Source organism: Artemia sp. Qi Xiang Cuo, chromosome 5 (genome assembly GCF_049724085.1).
Source record: "Artemia sp. Qi Xiang Cuo chromosome 5, ASM4972408v1, whole genome shotgun sequence".
NCBI lineage: Eukaryota > Metazoa > Arthropoda > Branchiopoda > Anostraca > Artemiidae > Artemia > Artemia sp. Qi Xiang Cuo.
This window is the reverse complement of record NC_142798.1, coordinates 73287180-73308347: the sequence shown is the minus strand read 5'-3', so window position 1 is coordinate 73308347 and position 21168 is coordinate 73287180. Positions and strand designations below refer to the sequence as shown.

General features: G+C 33.9%; 1 protein-coding gene across 1 annotated transcript in view; it reads left to right on the top strand.

Moving 5' to 3' along the window:
• Nucleotides 1-21168, top strand: part of Gad1 (glutamate decarboxylase) — a 123901-nt gene that overhangs the window by 62931 nt on the left and 39802 nt on the right. Inside the window, exons 2-3 of the mRNA XM_089089933.1 lie at nt 8629-8826; nt 12793-12911. Of these exons, the coding sequence (XP_088946059.1) occupies nt 8629-8826; nt 12793-12911 (317 nt within the window). The remainder of the gene's footprint in view (nt 1-8628; nt 8827-12792; nt 12912-21168) is intronic.

The window sequence follows — 21168 nt, the reverse complement described above, 5'->3', positions numbered from 1 at the left end:
CTGCATTTTTGAAACATGGCAAAAACACTTAGCCAACATTTTGATACATTTTTCAAACCCTTGACAAAGGCTCCTCTGTATCTTGTAGTACTTAAAAGGGAACAGAAGCAAAAAACGTCTAGCACTCAGATATTATTGACGATAGCGACATCGTAGTTGCATAGTGACTGACATTCAGAAATTTGAACGGTAGTGACATCCTTAGCCAATAGCCCTAGACCTAAAGTAAAGAAAACACAAAGAAGTATTTTCCAAGCAACAATAAAAGGAGTCATGATTGTCAGCAAAAAAAAATCTTCATTTGGTCCAATTGAAGCCTTAAATGAAATTCTGCATGCTTCAAGTTTTAGTTCTGCTGTTTTTTACCAGGGAAATACATATATGTTCACGTGTCGGTATTTGCTGCAAGTTAATATTCGATCATGTTGTAACAGTCTTGTCAATAGGGTACACATGTTGGAAACAGCCTTGTTACTGTTTTAAGGTTTGGATCACTTGATACAAAATCTTGGAAGCAGACTCTAATTAACTGATATTGATCTAAATAAAGAATCTAAGTAAAGAATAGAACTTCTGAATATATAAAACGAAATTCGCATATTAATTTTCCTTCTTTTGGCTAAATGGCTTTCTCGAAATTTTGTTCTGACGTAATTTACAAATTAACTTATGTAACGAATTTCTATATTCGTATGTTTTATTGCTATATTAGAGAGTTCGCCCCCTAGTCAATACCTCGCTCTTTACACTAAAGTTCGAATTTTGTTCGAATCACAAACCTCTGAATAACAAAGACCGGTTAATTAGAATAGATAGCTCTTTTTAAATTAATAAAAAAAACTTTAGCGCAAAGAGCGAGGTATTGACTAGGGGGTGAACCCCCTCATATAAGTAATAGTTTCTGTTCGTTTAAACTTGCCTGTCATAAGGCACTCGAGGAGTGACGACTACCCTCAAGGTAAATATAGTCAAGAAACTAGCATAGCTTTGTGCTGCTATGTTGGTATCAGCCACTTTGCGCTTTGATCAGCTGTTAGTGCTTCCACTTTTAAAATATTTTACGGAGGACTACTTTACTCTGGACATTTTTTCTCCCGAATTTTTAGACTTTATTCAATACTTTATTTCTAGTTTAAATTTGGAGTCTCTATTCTTTTTTTTTTCAGAGGTTAGGGATTTTTGGTAAGGAAATAGGGATTATCGATGCAACGGCGGGAATCCATGCGAAATTTGAAACAAAATAGCCAACATGGAACGACATGCCAACGTGGAAGAAATGCACAAGTTATCGGATTTGTGTTTTTCATTTACTTTGAAAAGCAATCCAAACCGAGCAATAACTTCTCTGAACCAGTTATTAGAACTTGTCTTAGTAGAGAGCGCCAAGTTAAATTCCACGGTATCTATACCCACAAAGAGAGATCTTGTTCTTGCCATTGACATTCTGGCCTTTCTTGGTTGGACTTTTGATGGCCTGTTCCATAATCTTGACAAATACTTAAAATTACTAAGAGGCATCAGTGTCAATTTTAGAAGCTGCTTAGGTGCCAATGGACTATATACAATGATGGGAATAAACAGTATGGCGATGCAAATACAATTCAAATATGATTTGGACATAGCTATCAAATGCTCATGCCATTTGAGTCATCTCTGTTTTCAATATGCTTCAAATATGCTATCGAAAAGTTTGGAAGAGCTTAGTAATATCGTGAAGAATCACTTTCAAACCATCCCAAAAAGAATGGACAAGCTCCATAAGCTTGGAAGGGTTGCTGAAGAACAAGAGATGATATTTATAGTCCCAGCTCAAACTGACAAATTTTCTCCCAACAAACTGTTGTAAAGCACACTTAAAAATATCAAATACCCTAGATATTTGTTTAAAAAAATAATAATAAATAAAAAGAAAAAAAATGGCTGACCAAGACCCAGCTGATGCAAGTGACCAGCCGCTACTGACCAATATGACAATGAAGAATCCATGCAAAAGGGTTTCTTTTAAACTCGTCAAAAATACTTTAGGCATATTCAGTTACCTCAATATAGCGTGGCAAACAGAGGCGTAATCATTTTAGTTGTTGAAAAAGAAATGCTAGAAGTATGAAGAATCTCTGCCCCCGTTTCATAGTAAATTACTATTTGAAACAAGATGAAGCTTAAAAGAAAAAAATTCTTCCTACTGACCTCTAAAGTTTAATTGGGACAAAAAGCGACCACCCGTCCATTTTCTTCCATTTTCTTCCTACAGTTCACTGATGCTTGCAAGAACATCTAAGATGTCATTCGGAAAGCATTTCCAACTGGTTGAAAAAGATTTGTGAGCATTGATGTTGCTTAATCTGTATGATAGTTTGAGGGAGTAACTTTATGCTTCGACGATTTCCGTCAAGCATGAGACCAATAGTAAAAGTCGCCAACCCTCTGTGATGTCCGTGAAATCTAATGTAACTGGGTATAAATGCATTGCTGTATTAAGAATAAGGAAAACGTTAGGATAACTAATTCTTTGACACAAAAAGAATGGTTCCAAAGCCTTTAAAAAAGTACTAGTGCCCTAAAGTAATTTTAGTCACAGATGACTATGAGTCATAGATATAAATGTTATAGTCGTAAAAATAAATAGTCATAAATGACTATTTGTACCATCTTGTTTTCTGTTTTTTTAAACACATACCCGAAGCTCAAGTTATTGCCACCTCCCACTTCTTGATAGTCTTCAAGCCTTGGGTAGACATTTAGTTAGTTATCGTCCCTAGAACTTTTACTTTATTTATACTATTTCCGAATTGTATCCTACCATTATTCAACTGTTTTTCGGCATACTTTAATCCCACATTAGTAGAGAGGAATCCATGTTATTTACTGTTACATTATAATTTAATCTGACATAGACGGACAAATTAGTAGGGCAACTTAAGTACTATACAAGGCCTCGTCTGGTTTTAATATGCTAGTGTCATTTTTATGCTTCTTTGGCTAAATGTTCGAGCTTTGCTCTCCTTTTGTTAATTTGCATTGCTCGATATTGAAATGCACACCATAAAACATTCTATTATATGTCTAATTATAGTAACTGGATAAATTTTTTTCTCCCTAGGCTATAATAAATGCAAATCAGTGTCAGGTGGTAACCAGAAGGCTGTGTAAAAATGAAGTTAGTATACGTAATAAAAAATTCAGGCTATTTAACTTCAGGGAAATTTCCGATGGAGGTCACATAGGAAATTCGAAATGGATACGCAGGGATAAGAATAAGGGAGAGAAGAAGTAGAAAAAACATAAGTTTTATGATATTAATATTATCTAAGGAATTAAGTTGGAAAATAAGAACAGTATTAGCAAAAATGGGGCAATGTTAGGATGAAATTTTAATAATTTAATAATAATTTTTTCGCCCGAAATTTTGCAAGTGGCCCATACAATAAACAATTTATAATATGATAAGAGGCAACTACCAGGTTAACCACTCCCGTTACCAATCCCGTTATACCAAGGGTGGTAGTCTGTTTTACATTGAACTAGTTTGATACACAAAGCAAATACATGTGAAATATAACCATTTTAGAGGGCATTTAACAGTCTCTTCGGAGCTAGACTTCTTTCTTTAAGGAATGAAGAATCAATTCAATTCAACTATCTTTTGTTATATTACAAGCAAAACGTCGGTAAGCCTTAAAACCAGTGAGGTAATTTCGTCAGAGTCCTCGGGGAGCGGAGGAGGGGGGGGGGGTGTAAGCGAAGCCAATTTTCCCAAGTCAAGTGGAAATAGCAGTAAAAAATTAAAAATAAACTATATAGAAATATAAAAGCAAATGTGTACTAAAGAAAACTGCACTATTTCTGTGGATGCTTGAATTATGTATGCATATCTTAGTTTTGACAAGATTTCTGAAGATGCTAAATTTCGGCCTGGGGGGGGGGCTTGTGTCTGGGGGGAGAGCAACAAGGGTCTGGTGAGCTTTTGCTCTCCTGCCCTATAGCAAATTACGGCCCTGCTTATAACCTCGCGGAAAGTACTTTGGGCGTTTATGTAATGGGAAATTACCAGGAGTATAAGATGTTTTACGAAACATATTTGAATTGCTTCTCAACAATTCTTCGAAAATTAGCTGTGGAACATTTTCTATGGGGTCATTGGTGGCTCATTTTTGAATGCTATGGTATTTTGTATTATGCACTTTATGCTAGCACTTACAAACAATGAAATTGCTGGAGTGTGTTATCTTTGGAGTAAAACTGTACTAAGAACTTAGAATATTAATATACGTTTGCTTATTATGTTTTCTTACATTATATTTTATCACATAAAGCTATTTATGCTTTAAAACTATGCGCATTTTGAAGTTTTGATACTATTACATTATATGAATGTTGACACTTTCAAAATGATACACTCCATGCGGAAAAGATTTCGCTCAAAATCTTGAAAAAAAGAAAAAATAAATAACGTGTGAACTCACAAGGTTTGGCATGTGTGATAGAATTTATTGTTAATTTTAGGGCCTAAACGACACCCCTTGCGTCCACAGGACCAAGAGGCTTGATTAGCATCAGGTTCATGAAGTTCTTCCCTTAGCTGATCTTTCAGGGAGACATAAAATCGTTTGGATCTGATTCACACATGCGAGAAAACCGAGATGTTTTATTTTTCTCAAAAACTCTGAAACCTTAAGTTTCAGAACAAATCTATTCTGAAAAGTTTAGCTGACCCCTGATTTGCATGTGTTTTAAAGTTTTAAAGCTATTTATGCTTTAAAACTATGCGCATTTTGAAGTTTTGATACTATTATATTATATGAATGTTGACACTTTCAAAATGATACACTCCATGCGGAAAAGTTTTCGCTCAAAATCTTGAAAAAAAAAAATAAATAACGTGTGAACTCACAAGGTTTGGCATGTGTGATAGAATTTATTGTTAATTTTAGGGCCTAAACGACACCCCTTGCGTCCACAGGACCAAGAGGCTTGATTAGCATCAGGTTCATGAAGTTCTTCCCTTAGCTGATCTTTCAGGGAGACATAAAATCGTTTGGATCTGATTCTCACATGCGAGAAAACCGAGATGTTTTATTTTTCTCAAAAACTCTGAAACCTTAAGTTTCAGAACAAATCTATTCTGAAAAGTTTAGCTGACCCCTGATTTCGAAATTATGAATTTTCAGTAAAAAAAAAGTTCTTATCATAAGAATTAAATAGCTTGTTTTATAATTAACATAATTTATTATCTTATTAAAAGTTATTATAAAATCGATTATTCTGAAACTTTGTTTCAGAAAACCTATACTGAAAAGTTTAGCTGACCCCTGAGCTAGAGATTGTGAATTTTCTGTAGTAAATTATTATTTTCAATTCAGTTGTACTTTGATTCCATTTTATCTTCCATGGTACGATATTGCTGGAGCCCCTGAAAGGTTTTCTGAATTTTATCGACAAAATTATCAAAAACATATGACAGCGTTTTCCCTTTTGAGAATTCTTTCTGCACAATGATCTTTTGATGGGGCTATTTAACTACTGTCATCTTTTTGAGATCGAAATATTGACTCCACCGTTTCTTCCCAATTTCTATTCCAATCTTTATGAACAAAAGGATATACTCTCCCTATGTAGAAAATAATAATGGAAACGGCTTTGTTTCAGCTTCCCTTTGTTCCTCCCCTTCTTTCTATCTTTTGCTTCCTTACTACTAAAAATAAAGAACAACAATTATCTTCTTAAGGTCACTGATAGCTATGTAACTGGAAAAACAAAATTAAATACCAATAATTCTGTTTAAATCCTATATGCCACCCAATGCCTTGAACGCTATTAATACATAAAATAACTAGAAATTATAATTAAATAATGGTCTTTCTTATATGGTAAACAAATAATTATCAATAAAATTTGTCAATATTTAATTATTATTTCAGGTTATTTGATTTGTTAGGAGTGTAATGTCTGCAAAAAAACAAAAAATAACTGAAAAGATCGCCAGTTGTGCCTGTTGGTCCAGGGTTAGAAGTACCGACTAGTAACTAGGGAATTTTGGGTTGAAGTCCCAAGCCAGTGGAAGTTTTTCACAGTGGCCAGTGGCAATAATTTTCCAAAATTTTTAAAGCAATGTAATGGGCCTACTTGGTCTATGAGAAACCACCGCTTAAAGGAAGTGAAAACCTAGTCGTTGACTAAGAACTTTGGCACATTTAGAAGTTTTTTCTTATATTTTAGATAAAAAGTTTAACCTAAACTATTTTCTAGATCACTCCGCGTTTTTCATTTATAAGTAAAATGAAAATTAAGAAACACTTGGTTGAATTTTTAATTAAGACATTAAATAAATTGAAAGTTTAATCTGAACGATTTTGGCTTTTTTTGCATTCTTTAAAAACCCTTGTTGATATATTATATTAGTGTGTTATTCCCCGAACTCCAAAATAAAAAAATAGATTGTCTTTCCCATGAGGTGGCTCTACGAAAATTATTTCTTGCCCTTGTAAATAAATAAATTTCTTGTCTTTTCTTGTCCTTTCAAGGACAATTTTTTGCCGTTGCATTTGTAAACAAAATGAATTTCTATTTATGATAAAATTACCTTCACTGTGTAAATTAAGTTTTAATTAGGAAAATGAAAATGCTACTCTCATTACAATTTGATCAATTATTTATATATTTTTGTTTAATTTTTTATTTATAAGGGCTAAACAGGAGAGTTGGAAAACCGAATTACCTAGGCATACTCATACTTAGAAAGGAACAAAACCAAATGTTTGGACGAAAACATGTAAATTTCTCGGTAAACGATTTTTTCATTGGTTAAGTTTTCTTTTTTTCAGAATGTTTTTCTCAATTTTTCTTTCTCAGGTTTCTCAAATAACATAAGCTTTAAGTGTACGTTTGTGTCAGCGCTTTGAAAAATTCTAACAAAAGGGTAACGAACGTTAATAAGTCACTGGTAATTTACAGAAGTAGCAATAAAGACGAAGGGTGGAAATAAGACTTACATATCAGATTGATAAACATTTTTTGACTAAAATATTCAAGAAATATTATCTCTTTTGAGAAATAAAGTATAGGACACGACGTTGTTGTACGCAAATTTTTTTTTTTCCTTCTAATAGCGTGGTTTCAATCCTCAAAAAATCTCCACCTAACAGATAAAAAATCAATGAAATTACCACCAATTTATATACAACTTGGTAAATCTTCTATGTATTCCTATTTATCATCTCTGGAAGGAAGTGATAAATTTTCCACTGGGGATTCCCTTAGAAAAAGATGTTTTCCATCGAGAATTTCTATTGTTTTCTTGACGCGTGAAAGTAAAAGATAGAGGGAAAGTCAGAAAACTGAACAGTATAGCTATGAAGTATGAATAAAATAATCTTTAATTGAATTGAATATCTACGGGCACCTCAAAGATTATTTACTTATCATTTACCTTTTTACGAAAGGGTGAATGAAAGGTTTTTAAGCTTTTCGTGGGACCAGTTTTTGTTTGGGAGACACACAAGAGAAAAAAAAGTCTAATTTTTACGGATTAATGTATCTTTGGCTTTAGATGCCCTCCTACGAAATTACATGTGAATATAGGCCCTTCTAGTGGGAAAGGATTGATAGGCACCTCTCTAAGCCTATCCGTTCTTTCCTTTCTGCCCAAAATTATTCTTCAAGTTTATCGGAGGTCAGAAGAAGGTAATAGACCTTATAAAAGCTTCATTCTCAAGTCCTACCTGTCTAGTAGGCTTGTTGCATATATTTCAAGCCGATCGGTAAAAAAAAAGCTATCCGATGAAACGTCAGTGACGGAAGATGAGTTTGGAGGGGCGAAGGGCCCACTTCGGACCTCAGATGATATAGATTAAAATTTTTGTTTTTTTTGTATACAAGACACAAAATGCCGACATTTTGTGCATTACTCACTTTTTTGCGCATTTGTGTGATTCAAATTTGTGTCTTACTCCTCTTCAAACAAGGCACAAAATGCCAGCTTTTTTGCTGAAAATGTGGTGGTGATAAATTTTCAGGGGGCCAAGGCCCGACTTAGTATCTTTAATCACTCATTGAAAATCATTGCACGTTTTTATTTACACAAGATACAGCTTGGCTGTACTGTCCTTTTAAAGTATAGGTAATGGAAAAACAATCTTGTATGTAGTTTCAATGAGTAATCATTTATTTGAGAATTGGTTATTTATTTGAATAAAGGCACTTTGATAACACAATTTCTTGTGGTCTTTTATGGTATCTAAATTTTCGTTTGTAAAAACAACTGACATGCATAGGTTTCTTTTATATGAAATAACCAACAAATCAGATTCAGGGGGGTGGTAAGAAATGTAGGGGGCAATCAAAATAAAAAACTTCTACTGGGTTCTACCTACCTTGCTAAGAAGGAAATAATGCACTACCTAAACTCGATCTGGTTTGACCTGCCACCTGATTGCTTTTAAAAATTATAATTGTTAAGACTAAAAATGAGAAAAACGTATCCTTTAAATACTTTACGAAATGCCTACGTTTTCATTTAAAAACAAATAAAAAAATTATAAAGTTAAAAAAAATTTCAATTTTACCTGGTAGCAACAATAAAACCATTTTTTGAACATTTTTGTTTATTTTCTTTACATTCCTTTGTTCTAGCTCATCCTCGGTTCTTCAATCAGCTGTCAAATGGATGTGACACAATATCCCTCGCTGGTGAGTTTTTGACAAGTGTAGCTAACGCTAATATGTTCACTTATGAAATCGCCCCTGTTTTCATACTTTTGGAACATGTTACACTTAAGAAAATGAGGGACATCATTGGCTATGAAAATGGTGATAGCATACTCTGTCCAGGTAAGCATATTCCTGCCATCCTTCGTGCGTTCCTGTCATACCCGTAATCCTGTCGTGTTTAGCACTATTTATTTTTTATTTTTTTTTTTATGAAAAAAAAACAAAGTTTTTATGGTGAAAGTAAAGAGTGAAGCTGAAACTTAAAACGAACACAAAATACTGCTTCGTAGTTTATACAGCATATTATTGAGAAACTGTTCCAAGCAAACCGGCTCGTAATTATCCCCTATATTTGCGGAATTCTGAAAAACTCGCGCTTTACTGAAAAAATTACATGAGAAAAAGAAGTTTTCTTCAACTGAAAGTAAGGAGCGACATTTAAACTTAAAACAAACAGAAATTATCCCGTATATAAATGGGGCCCTTCTTACTGCTTCACTCCTTACGCTAAAGTTAGACTCTGTCACAACTCTACTTTTGGAAACAGCAAAAATTTTAGCGTAAAGAGTAAGGGGTCGAGGAGGGGACATCCACTTTTATATACGGAATAGCTTCTGTTCATTTTAATTTTTAATGTCGCTCATTACCTTCAGTTAAAAAAAAATACTTGTTTTTTATTTAATTTCTGAAAGTTTTTCAACTAATACGGGTTCGAATTTGGAAAAATTAAAACAAAATTTGCATTTTAATTTCGGCAGATTTATTCCGGATATGAAGGGTCGCCTCCTCCTCAATACCTTGCACTTTACGCTAAAGCTATTAACACTTTTAAAAAAAGCTTCCTATTCTCATTAAACGGCCCCTGTGTTTCAGTAGACGGTCTTAAAAAATTGGGACAAACATTCAAACTTTAGCGTAAAGAGCAAGGTATTAAAAGGGGGCAATGCTTCATATATGGAATATTTTCTGTTCGTTTTTCAAATAATGCCGGTAAATTTGGCTCACACTCTATGAAATATACCCCTCCCTTACGGAAAACTCCTCCGTGGACATTTCATCCAACGTAAACGGCAACTCCCCGTCAAATTCCCTTTAGATAGTTCCATTCTCGCTGAGAATCCCCTCCCTGTAAAATTGCTTACGGAAGATTCAACCTGAAAAATTCTCATTAGCAGTCTTTCATTTCATTAAGACTTTAATCCCTAATCAGTTTCTCGATCACTCCAGAAATGCCCCCGTCCATGGAAATTACTTCCCGGAAATCAAAACACGGAGAAAAAAGCCCCTGTATAATTCCCCCGGAAAATCTTCACATGAAAAATTTGACAAAGAGAATGTAAGACAATGAAGAAGAATTTCGTATAGTAATTCTGTCTAATCCCCCCGTGTAACATTTCCCCTGGATATTCACCCCCAAGAAATTTACCTCCCTAAGGAAGATTCTCCCTATACATATCCATCCAAAGTACAACCTCCCCCCCCCCTCCAAAAAAATGTCTGTATTCTTCTCAATAACAAATACTATATGTAAACAATGGGTGAACTTCACAACTTACAGTCATCTCCCTACGGACTGTGGAGGGGGGGGGGGTTCATTTTACAATAGTTATTCGATCTTTCAACTATACTGAAAAAAACACTTAAAACTTAAACTTAAAACTTTTTCGCATGTTGACCAAAGGTCTGCGTTGCGCAGGTACCGATCTCCTGTTTCAGTGCCTGCGGCAGGGTGTGTAATGCGTGGTTGGGGGCAAATCATCCGAAGCTCCCCGTTCCCCCCCCCCATATTTCTCTAGGTACCCATTTAGAAATGGGTCGACTCTGGTTGATCTTACAGGTTCACACCATTGACCCCCTTCCAAACCAAATAACCAGCGACACCAGGACTCGAACCCCTGGCCTCAGGATTTCAAGGATTAAGGATTTCCGGGTTTCATACCTATATCAAAATTTTGATTAGATAATTTGTGGAGAAAACGGGCGTGGGATGGGGTCCAGTTGGTCTCCATTCTTTTTAGTCACTTAAAGAGGGCACTAGATCTTTTAATTTCCGTTTTAATGCACCCTCTTTCGATCTTCCAGGACCGTTATTTTGATACAATCACCCCTGGAAAAAAACAACAACAAATAAACAGGCATCCGTGATCTTTCTTCAGGCAACAATAGCAAAATTCCATATTTCTGCCCATAGGAGCTTGAAACCTCTACAGTAGGTTTCTCTGGTACGCTGACTGTGATGGTGTGACTTTCGTTAAGATTCCTTTAATTTTAGGGGGTTTTATCCCTCTATTTAAAAAAATAGGCAAATTTTCTCAGGCTCGTAATTTATGATGAGTAGCACTAAACTCGATGAATCTTATTTATTTGGATTTAGCATATTAAGCTGATTCCTTTGATATATCTATTGATATTAACATTCCTTTTTTTAGAGTTTCAGTTACTATTGAGCCGAGTCGCTCCTTGCTTACACTTCATTACCCCGAACTGTTTGACTAAGCTGGCTTGAGTTTTTTTAGATAACTAAAATTATATGGTAAAATTTAATGGTTTAATGATCATCAAAAGACAATTGAGAGCTTTATAGATTAGTCTTCTGATCCTAATCATGTTGTTTATATTGGTTTTGTGTGTTAGAAAACAAATGATGAAGTTATTGCTTCAGACTAATCACTAAAAATGTATTTGAAGACTTTATTCTTCAAAATCTAGGGGGATAGATTTTTCTTTTTTTTCCATTAAAAGTACCATAAAAAACATTTTTCAATTAGAGAGTACTTAGAGAGTAAATTGAGAATTACTTAGAGAGAGCAAGTGCTTGTCATCCTTTCATCTTTAATGGTAATGAAATAAGTAGATTAAAAGAGAAATTGAGATAATTCTATCTTACTCTTCCGTATTAAAAAGTGCGCTTGAATTCCATTTGCTTATTTTTGAGTCGAATTTTGTGAGCCAATCAAATCATTCTTTATTTATAGAGATACAAATAGCCTTACATTCTCAAGACTTGGTCGATTTTATAACCATTTTAAGCTGGAAACTTGTATCAAATGAATATGAAACCTGAAACTGAAACCTTGGTGAACATAAAAGCTGAATTGAAATTTGATTGGTTCTTTTCTATAAAATTGTAAGCCAGTACAATGAACTAAATTTTTTCGTAAATCCCAAAGTGTTTTACAAGTAAATCCCCTTTTTCTCTTTTTTTTTTTTTTTTAAGTATCAAAGGCAACAGTATTTCAGGAAAAATTTTCATTGAAGCGTTAGCTGTGCTTTCTAACGTAAAACAAAAACGCACTGCAACCTCATGGTATAAAGAAGACTGTTTACAGCAATTTTATTTTACACACCGTGTGTCAACAACTCAATGTTTCTTGTTCTTTTTTTCTTCCTTTTTTACAGCATGGTCCAGTGTTTCTAGACTAGACTAGCAACACCCCTTTGTAGTATCTCTTACATATGCGAAAAACAAGAAAAGATAATCATAAGAATTAACTAATAATTGCAAGGAAAAGACAAAAAGGCTCAAACGGGTTAAGAGAGAAGTTTTTAAAAAGTAAAAACACGTGACTCCACCCTACAATTCTGGGAATGGTAGGCTACGTCAACAGGTCACTGTTCATTTGAGAAAACATATACGTTTAAATTTTGTTCAACACGAGTATACGCATCACAGGTTTCGATTTGGAAGCGCTTTTTTATTTGACTGATTTTTAGGCCCATTGGCTGTAATATTGATGACATTTTTAAAATGCATTTGCGCTAACACAGGTCAACAAGAAAACTTCGCAAAATTAAAACACAGCCATGCCACTCTTTCTCCAAGATTACCTCCCTTCCTGTTACGTGTACGTAAAGTATTCGGGGTGGACATACACACCGCTTAAGGTTAAGATTTATATACCAATAAAACACGACGAAAAAAAGAAGAAGAAAAGAATATAACCCACATGATTAAAATTAAAAGTTATTAAATAATTTATAATTAATAAAATAGAAAAGAAAATAAAAAAAAGAAAAAAAAAATAAGAAAAGAATATAACCCAAACGATTAACATTAAAAGTTATTACACAATTTATAATTTGCAGGTGGAACAATTTCAAATATGTATGCTTTGCTAGCAGCCAGATACAAAATGTTCCCAAAAATTAAATCAGAGGGCATTAGAGCAATCCCAGAACAACTCGTCCTATTTACATCTGAACACGTAAGTAAATTTACCTGTCACCTCATTCGGCTATTGGAGATGTCTCCAAAATAAAGCATAGAGTTTAAAAAGATGTCATTAACGTAATCTTAGAATAATGCTGTAAAAATTTTGTTTTCCCTACAATAGACATAATTGCCGATAAAGTAAAAATTAAGCACGACTTTATGATTGGTTACTCAGATTGAAAAGGAATAAAGTTTTGAAATTAGTAAAAATGGAAGTTTGGACGACATAATATTAGTGGTGAGGGTTACCAATTGGGGAGGTGAAGGAGTTGCTTAATTAGCCCCGCTGGAGTTATTGCCCATTCCTCAGATTTTGGAAACTACGATTTTTTGTATCATCATTATTAAAAATAAAACATTTAAAAAAAGTTGCCTGACCTCCCTACGTTTTCGTGGATTGGCAGCTCTGATTAGTAGATAATACTTGGGAATAAGATAGTGTTAGCATAAGTGTTTAAAGCCAATTTCTGACCATTTCATTTCTCTACTTCGGAAGAACACTTCTGAGGTTTAATTAACATGAATGCCATTTGCATGGATGCCGTTTTATTAGCACGAATTCAAAACGCGAATCATTCATAAATCTTGGCTTTTTTATGAGCAGTGTAGCTTGGGCATAATGGACTTTTGAGGTTAGATGAGCTTGCCTGACTTTAAAAACTTTTACTTCAGCAAAATTAGCCATATCTACTTCTTTCAAACAGTTCATGAGTAGGGAAAGAGGTACCATTTTGCTCGGTGCCATAGCAATTCCCATGTTATTTGCTTGGCTTATGTTCCTTCCATGCTATTCTATGTCCCTTCCATTGTTATTCTATGGGGACCTCTTCACGTGATTAAAACACGTCATGAAGCTACGTTCTATTTGCTCATGCCCCGTTGGTACCATTCCAAACGAGCGGGGATTCCCCTCCTGTTCCTAAACATTGCAAAAAAGATAGCAGTATGAACGGGGGATTCCCCACACAATTTTGTTTCAACTCCAAGTTTTTCAACCAGACTGGTTTTTTGAAAGCATAGTGTGTACATGTGTGTAGGCTTTGTTATTAAAAACTTCGACACTACAATCAGAATTGTTTGATTGACATTTAAAAAGGGGTAATGGGATTTGCGAATTGGAGTGTAGGATTCGCGAATTTGATCCTATTAAGGATTTACTTGAAATAAAATTTTTTCACTAGAAATGGCTGAAAAGTGTTTTGGGGGAGATGAGGTGATTGTGTACTGTATAATACACATGTGATGTTTGGAGAGTGTTGTCAATTTAAAATAGTTTAACGTTCCCTTCGTTCCCCCATTTCTGTGGGCCGGGGAGGGGGAGTCAATTTTGGAGAGAAAATAAAAAATACTCAGAATTGAAAATAAATGGGGTCGGCGTCCAGAGCAAGGCTCAGAGGCCCGTCGTTCCCCCATTTCTGAGGGCAGGGGCGGGGGGAGTCAATTTTGGAGGGACAACCAAAAATACTCAGAATCGAAGATAAATGGGATTTGCCTCATGGGGAAGGCTCAGAGGCCCGTCGTTCCCCCATTTCTGCGGGCCGGGGTGGGGGGGGTAAATTTTAGAGGGGAAACCAAAAATACTCAGAATCGAAAATAAATGTGATCTGTCTCAAGGGGAAGGCTCAGAGGCCCTTCGTTCCCCCATTTCTGAGGGCAGGGAGGGGGGCAATTTTGGAGGGAAAACCAAAAATACTCAGAATCGAAAATAAATGGGATCTGCCTCAAGGGCAAGGCTCAGAGGCCCCTCCTTCCGCCATTTCTGAGGGCAGGGGCGGGGGGGGGTCAATTTTGGAGGGAAAACCAAAAATACTCAGAATCGAAAATATAGCGTGATCTGCCTCAAGGGGAAGGCTCAGAGGCCCTTCGTTCCCCCATTTCTGAGGGCAGGGGGGGGTCAATTTTGGAGGGAAAACCGAAAATTCTCAGAATCGAAAATAAATGGGATCTGCCTCAAGGGCAAAGCTCAGAGGCCCCTCCTTCCTCCATTTCTGAGGGCAGGGGTCAATGTTGGAGGGAAAACCAAAAATATTCAGAATCGAAAATAAACAGGATCTGCCTCAAGGGCAAGTAGTTCATTTTGAATTTCTTTCATTGAAATGAAAGAGTTGGAATATTTCAGTAGTATTTTGTTGTGCTTTACCTTGTCACAGTTACATTCTCTTAATTTTTCAAAGTTCATTTTGAATTTCTTTCGCGAAATGCAAGAATTGGAATATTTCAGTAGTGTCTTGTCGTGGTTTACCTTGTCACAGCTACATTCTCATGATTTTTCAAAGATCAATTTGGATTTCTTTCGTTGAAATGCAAGAGTTGCAATATTTCAGTAGTGACTTGTTGTGCTTTACCTTGTCACAGTTACATTCTCTTGATTTTTCGAATTTATTTTGTATTTTCTTTCTTGAAATGCAAGAGTTGGAATATTTCAGTAGTGTTTTGTTGTGCTTTACCTTGTCACAGTTACATTCTGTTGATTTTCATAGTTCATTTTGAATTTCTTTCATTGAAATGCAAGAGTTGGAATATTTCAGTAGTGTTTTGTTGTGCTTTACCTTGTCACAGTTACATTCTCTTAATTTTTCAAAGTTCATTTTGAATTTCTTTCGTGAAATGCAAGAATTGGAATATTTCAGTAGTGTCTTGAAGTGGTTTACCTTGTCACAGCTACATTCTCATGATTTTTCAAAAGTTCATTTTGAATTTCTGTCGTGAAATGCAAGAGTTGCAATATTTCAGTAGTGACTTGTTGTGCTTTACCTTGTCACAGTTACATTCTCTTGATTTTTCGAAGTTCATTTTGAATTTCTGTCGTGAAATGCAAGAATTGGAATATTTCAGTAGTGTCTTGTCGTGGTTTACCTTGTCAAGGCTACATTCTCATGATTTTTCAAAGTTCATTTTGGATTTCTTTCGTTGAAATGCAAGAGTTGGAATATTTCAGTAGTGACTTGTTGTGCTTTACCTTGTCACAGTTACATTCTCTTGATTTTTCGAAGTTCATTTTGAATTTCTTTCGTGAAATGCAAGAATTGGAATATTTCAGTAGTGTATTGACGTGGTTTACCTTGTCACAGCTACATTCTCATGATTTTTCAAAAGTTCATTTTGAATTTCTTTCGTGAAATGCAAGAGTTGGAATATTTCAGTAGTGACTTGTTGTGCTTTACCTTGTCACAGTTACATTCTGTTGATTTTCATAGTTCATTTTGAATTTCTGTCATAGAAATGCAAGAGTTGGAATATTTCGGTAGTGTTTTGTTGTGCTCTACCTTGTCACAGTTACATTCTCTTAATTTTTCAAAGTTCATTTTGAATTTCTTTCGTGAAATGCAAGAATTGGAATATCGTTTCTTCAACTGAAAGTAAGGAGCAACATCAAAACTTAAAAACGGACAGAAAATAGAGGCTGTTAAAAGCATATTGAGCCTGTTTATGAGACACCAGTAAAAATTGTGTATGATTCAAAATGGAATAATGATTATTCTACTGATTACGAACTAAGAGAAGACAATAACTCCTTTATCAAGAGAGAACATGGTGAACTATTTTATGGAACAGATTCAAAATGTCCAAAGTTAATCATTGATATTAATAATGTATCATAATATATTTTTGTATTAATATCCTACATAGCATTATTTCATTAAAAATATTACATTGTTATGTGTTCATTATTTGTTAGAGTAAGCTACTATATCAAGCGTTTAGAATGTCCATTAAAATATCGGACACGTACGAAAAGGAATTTGCGTACATCTATTGTCAGATCCAGATGTCTAGTAGAATCTCCGCTATTAAGAGTTTTCTACAGAAAACTGCATTTTCCTGTTATAGAACTACAGAAAATAAATTTTTCTGATTAAAATATTAGATTCGAGTCTATTTTTGGATCGAAAAAATAAATTATTACCGTAAAATCTGAGCTAATAAGGGTTTTTTGACAGTAAACTCTAGTTTCTTGTAAGAAAATTATGGAAAATACAATTCTCTAGTTCAAATGTGAAACTTAAGTCCAGTTTTGGATACTAATAATGATGAGGACTGATGGTTATAATTCAATAATTTTTTTTTCATAAAACAAACTATTTTTTTTTTAAACTTCGAAATTATTCAACTATATTTATTTTTTATCTTTTTCTTTTGTACATATCTTAAAATGACAAAATATCTTTCTTGAATTCACCTCTTGGATACAGAATATAGAAATTATAAAAAAAATTTAATTTCCAGACTTCACCTTAATTAACCTTAAAAAATGAAATAAAGCTATGTCAACTTTGCTTTATTTCATTTTTTATTGTTATTTTAGACGAGGTTTAGTGCGCGCACGTAACCTCGTCTAAATTAACCTTAAAAAATGAAATAAAGCTATGTCAACTTTGCATATTTTATTCAACATATCCGACAATTGATGCAGAAAAAGCATAGAGTTTGTTACTTACTTACTTACATTTTCCCCCCATAATTTCTTGAATTAAATTTCTGTAGTGTGCATCCAAATGGGAAATTCAAGAAAGAGTTTGTTACTTACTTGCGATTTTTTCATAATTTCTTGAATAAAGTACCTGTATTGTGTATCCAAGGGGTGACTTCAAGAAAGAGTGTGTTACTTACTTACAAATATTTTCATATTTTCTTGAATGAAATGTCTTCTTTGTGTATCCAAGAGGTGAATTCAAGAAAGAGTTTGTTACTTACTTACTTACCTACTTACAATTTTTTCATAATGACATAATGACATATCCAACAACGGATGTTGATAAAGAATTTATTCATTCTGATACCTACATTTTGTCAATGTTACCTCATGTGTCTGACAATAGATCTATGCAAATTCCTTTTCTCAAATCTCCGATGTTTTAATATACATTCTAAACTGTTGATATGCTAGCTTACTCTAAAAATAATGAAAATATAACAATGTAATGCATAATATATTTTTAATGAAATAATGCTATGTAGAATATTAATACAAAATTATATTATGACACATAGTCATACACACGTTCACTCTTAAATATCCAGAAACGATGGTCCCATGATATGGAATAGTTTTTAACATGTCTAATGCATTTATCACGATCAGGTATGACCTTAGGTATCCAGTGCGCGAAGAACCTGATCTCATCTTCAGGACAATGATAAACCCCTTCAAATTTAGGACACTTAAAATCTTCTAGATTGAAAAGTAGAATCCTAGGGTCACACTTTTGAATTGAAACTTTATCTGTAGGTAAATTACCCTTTACGTAGAGTGCTTCAACCCCGAAAGAGCTGCAAATTTCACTGACTTTCTCCTGGACATTTATCAGTTCCTGACCACTATTATTAAGTGGTGTAATCACTCTATCGTAGAATCCCAGTCTGTTTATACGATGTAATGTAGTACTCCACAAGGTTTTATCATACTCATTCATGTTCTAGTTCACTATCCAATGATAACAGTCAATTTCTTCAAGTTCCATTGACAATAATAAAAATGCACATTCAAATATAACACCACAAGATGATTTTTTCAAACCGATACATTCTGTGTCATAGAGTCCTATCATCTTGGAAGGTATTAATGTACTTGTTAAGAAGAGAAATACATCATCAAACTTTTATACCTTCGCTCAAGGTCGAATGGAGTTATGGCTAAGGGGGCTCCTAAAAGCATCTGAATTCATTTTGGGGAGGAGTCACAAAACCCTTAGAATTCATTGCAGGGAGGAGTCATAGAACTCTCGGTATCTCTTGCATGCAAATGAAGTTTGAAAATTCAATTTTTTTTATTTCTATATTGTGTATCCAAGAGGTGAATTCAAGAAAGACATTTTGTCATTTTAAGATATGTACAAAAGAAAAAGATAAAAAATAAATAAAGTTGAATAATTTCGAAGTTTAAAAAAAATAGTTTGTTTTATAAAAAAAAAATTATTGAATTAGAACCATCAGCCCTCATAATTATGAGTATCCAAAACTGGACTTAAGTTACACATTTGAACTAGAGAATTGTATTTTCCATAATTTTCTTACAAGAAACTAGAGTTTACGGTCAAAAAACCCTTATTAGCTCAGATTTTAAGGAAATAGTTTTATTTTTTGATCCAAAAATAAACTTAAGTTTCACATTTGAACCAGAGAATTGTATTTTCCATAATTTTCTTACAAAAAACTAGAGTTTACGGTCAAAAACCCTTAATAGCTCAGATTTTACGGAAATAGGGTGTCTGACAATAGATGTACGCAAATTCCTTTTCTTACATCTCTGATGTTTTAATGGACATTCTAAACGCTTGATAAGCTAGATTACTCTAAAAAATAATGAACACATAACAATGTAATATTTTTAATGAAATAATGCTATGTAGAATATTAATACAAAAATATATTATGATACATTATTAATATCAATGATTAACTTTGGACATTTTGAATCTGTTCCATAAACTAATTCACCATGTTCTCTCTTGATAATGGAGTTATTGTCTTCTCTTAGTTCGTAATCAGTAGAATAATCATTATTCCATTTTGAATCATACACAATTTTTACTGGTGTCTCATGAACAGGCTCAATATGCTTTTAACAGCCTCTATTTTCTGTCCATTTTTAAGTTTTGATGTTGCTCCTTACTTTCAGTTGAAGAAACGATATTCCAATTCTTGCATTTCACGAAAGAAATTTAAAATGAACCTCGAAAAATCAAGAGAATGTAACTGTGACAAGGTAAAGCACAACAAGTCATTACTGAAATATTCCAACTCTTGCATTTCAAGACACAAATTCAAAATGAACTTTGAAAAATCATGAGAATGTAGCTGTGAAAAGGTAAACCACGACAAGACACTACTGAAATATTCCAATTCTTGCATTTCACGAAAGAAATTCAAAATGAACTATGAAAAATTAAGAGAATGTAACTGTAACAAGGTAAAGCACAACAAAACACTACTGAAATATTCCAACTCTTGCATTTCAATGAAAGAAATTCAAAATGAACTATGAAAATCAACAGAATGTAACTGTGACTAGGTAAAGCACAACAAAACACTACTGAAATATTCCAACTCTTGCATTTCACGACAAAATTTCAAAATGAACTTCGAACAATCAAGAGAATGTAACTATGACAAGGTAAAGCACAACAAGTCACTACTGAAATATTCCAACTCTTGCATTTAAACGAAAGAAATCCAAAATGAACTTTGAAAAATCATGAGAATGTAGCAGTGACAAGGTAAACCACTACAAGACACTACTGAAATATTCCAATTCTTGCATTTCACGACAGAAATTCAAAATGAACTTCGAAAAATCAAGAGAATGTAACTGTGACAAGGTAAAGCACAACAAGTCACTACTGAAATATTCCAACTCTTGCATTTCACGAAAGAAATTAAAAATGAAATTTTGAAAAATCATGAGAATGTAGCTGTGACAATGTAAACCACTACAATACACTACTTAAATATTCCAATTATTGCATTTAAAGAAAGAAATTAAAAATGAACTTTGAAAAATTAAGAGAATGTAACTGTGACAAGGTATAGCACTACAAAACACTACTAAAATATTCCAACTCTTGCTTTTCAATGAAAGAAATTCAAAATGAACTATGAAAATCAAGAGAATGTAACTGTGACAAGAGAAAGCACAACAAATAAATAAGAAAATATTCCAACTCTTGCATTTCACGACAGAAATTCAAAATAAACTTCAAAAAATCAACAGAATGTAACTGTGACAAGGTAAAGCACAACAAGTCACTACTGAAATATTCCAACTCTTGCATTTCAACGAAAGAAATCCAAAATGAACTTTGAAAAATCATGAGAACGTAGCTGTGACAAGGTAGACCACGACAAAACACAACTGAAATATTCCAACTCTTGAATTTCGCAAAATAAATTCAAAATAAACTTTGAAAAATTAAGAGAATGTAACTTTGACAAGGTAAAGCACAACAAAACACTAGTGAAATATTCCAACTCTTGCATTTCAACGAAAGAAATCCAAAACGAACTACTTGCCCTTGAGGCAGATCCCGTTTATTTTCGATTCTGAGTATTTTTGGTTTTCCCTCCAAAATTGGCCCCTGCCCTCATAAATGGAGGAAGGAGGGGCCTCTGAGCCTTGCCCTTGTGGTAGATCACAGTTATTTTCGTGTCTGATCATTTTTGGTTTTCTCTCCAAAATTGACCCCCTCCTCCCCGACTCTCATACATGGGGGAAGGAAGGGCCTCTGAGTTGTCCCTTTGATGCATATCAT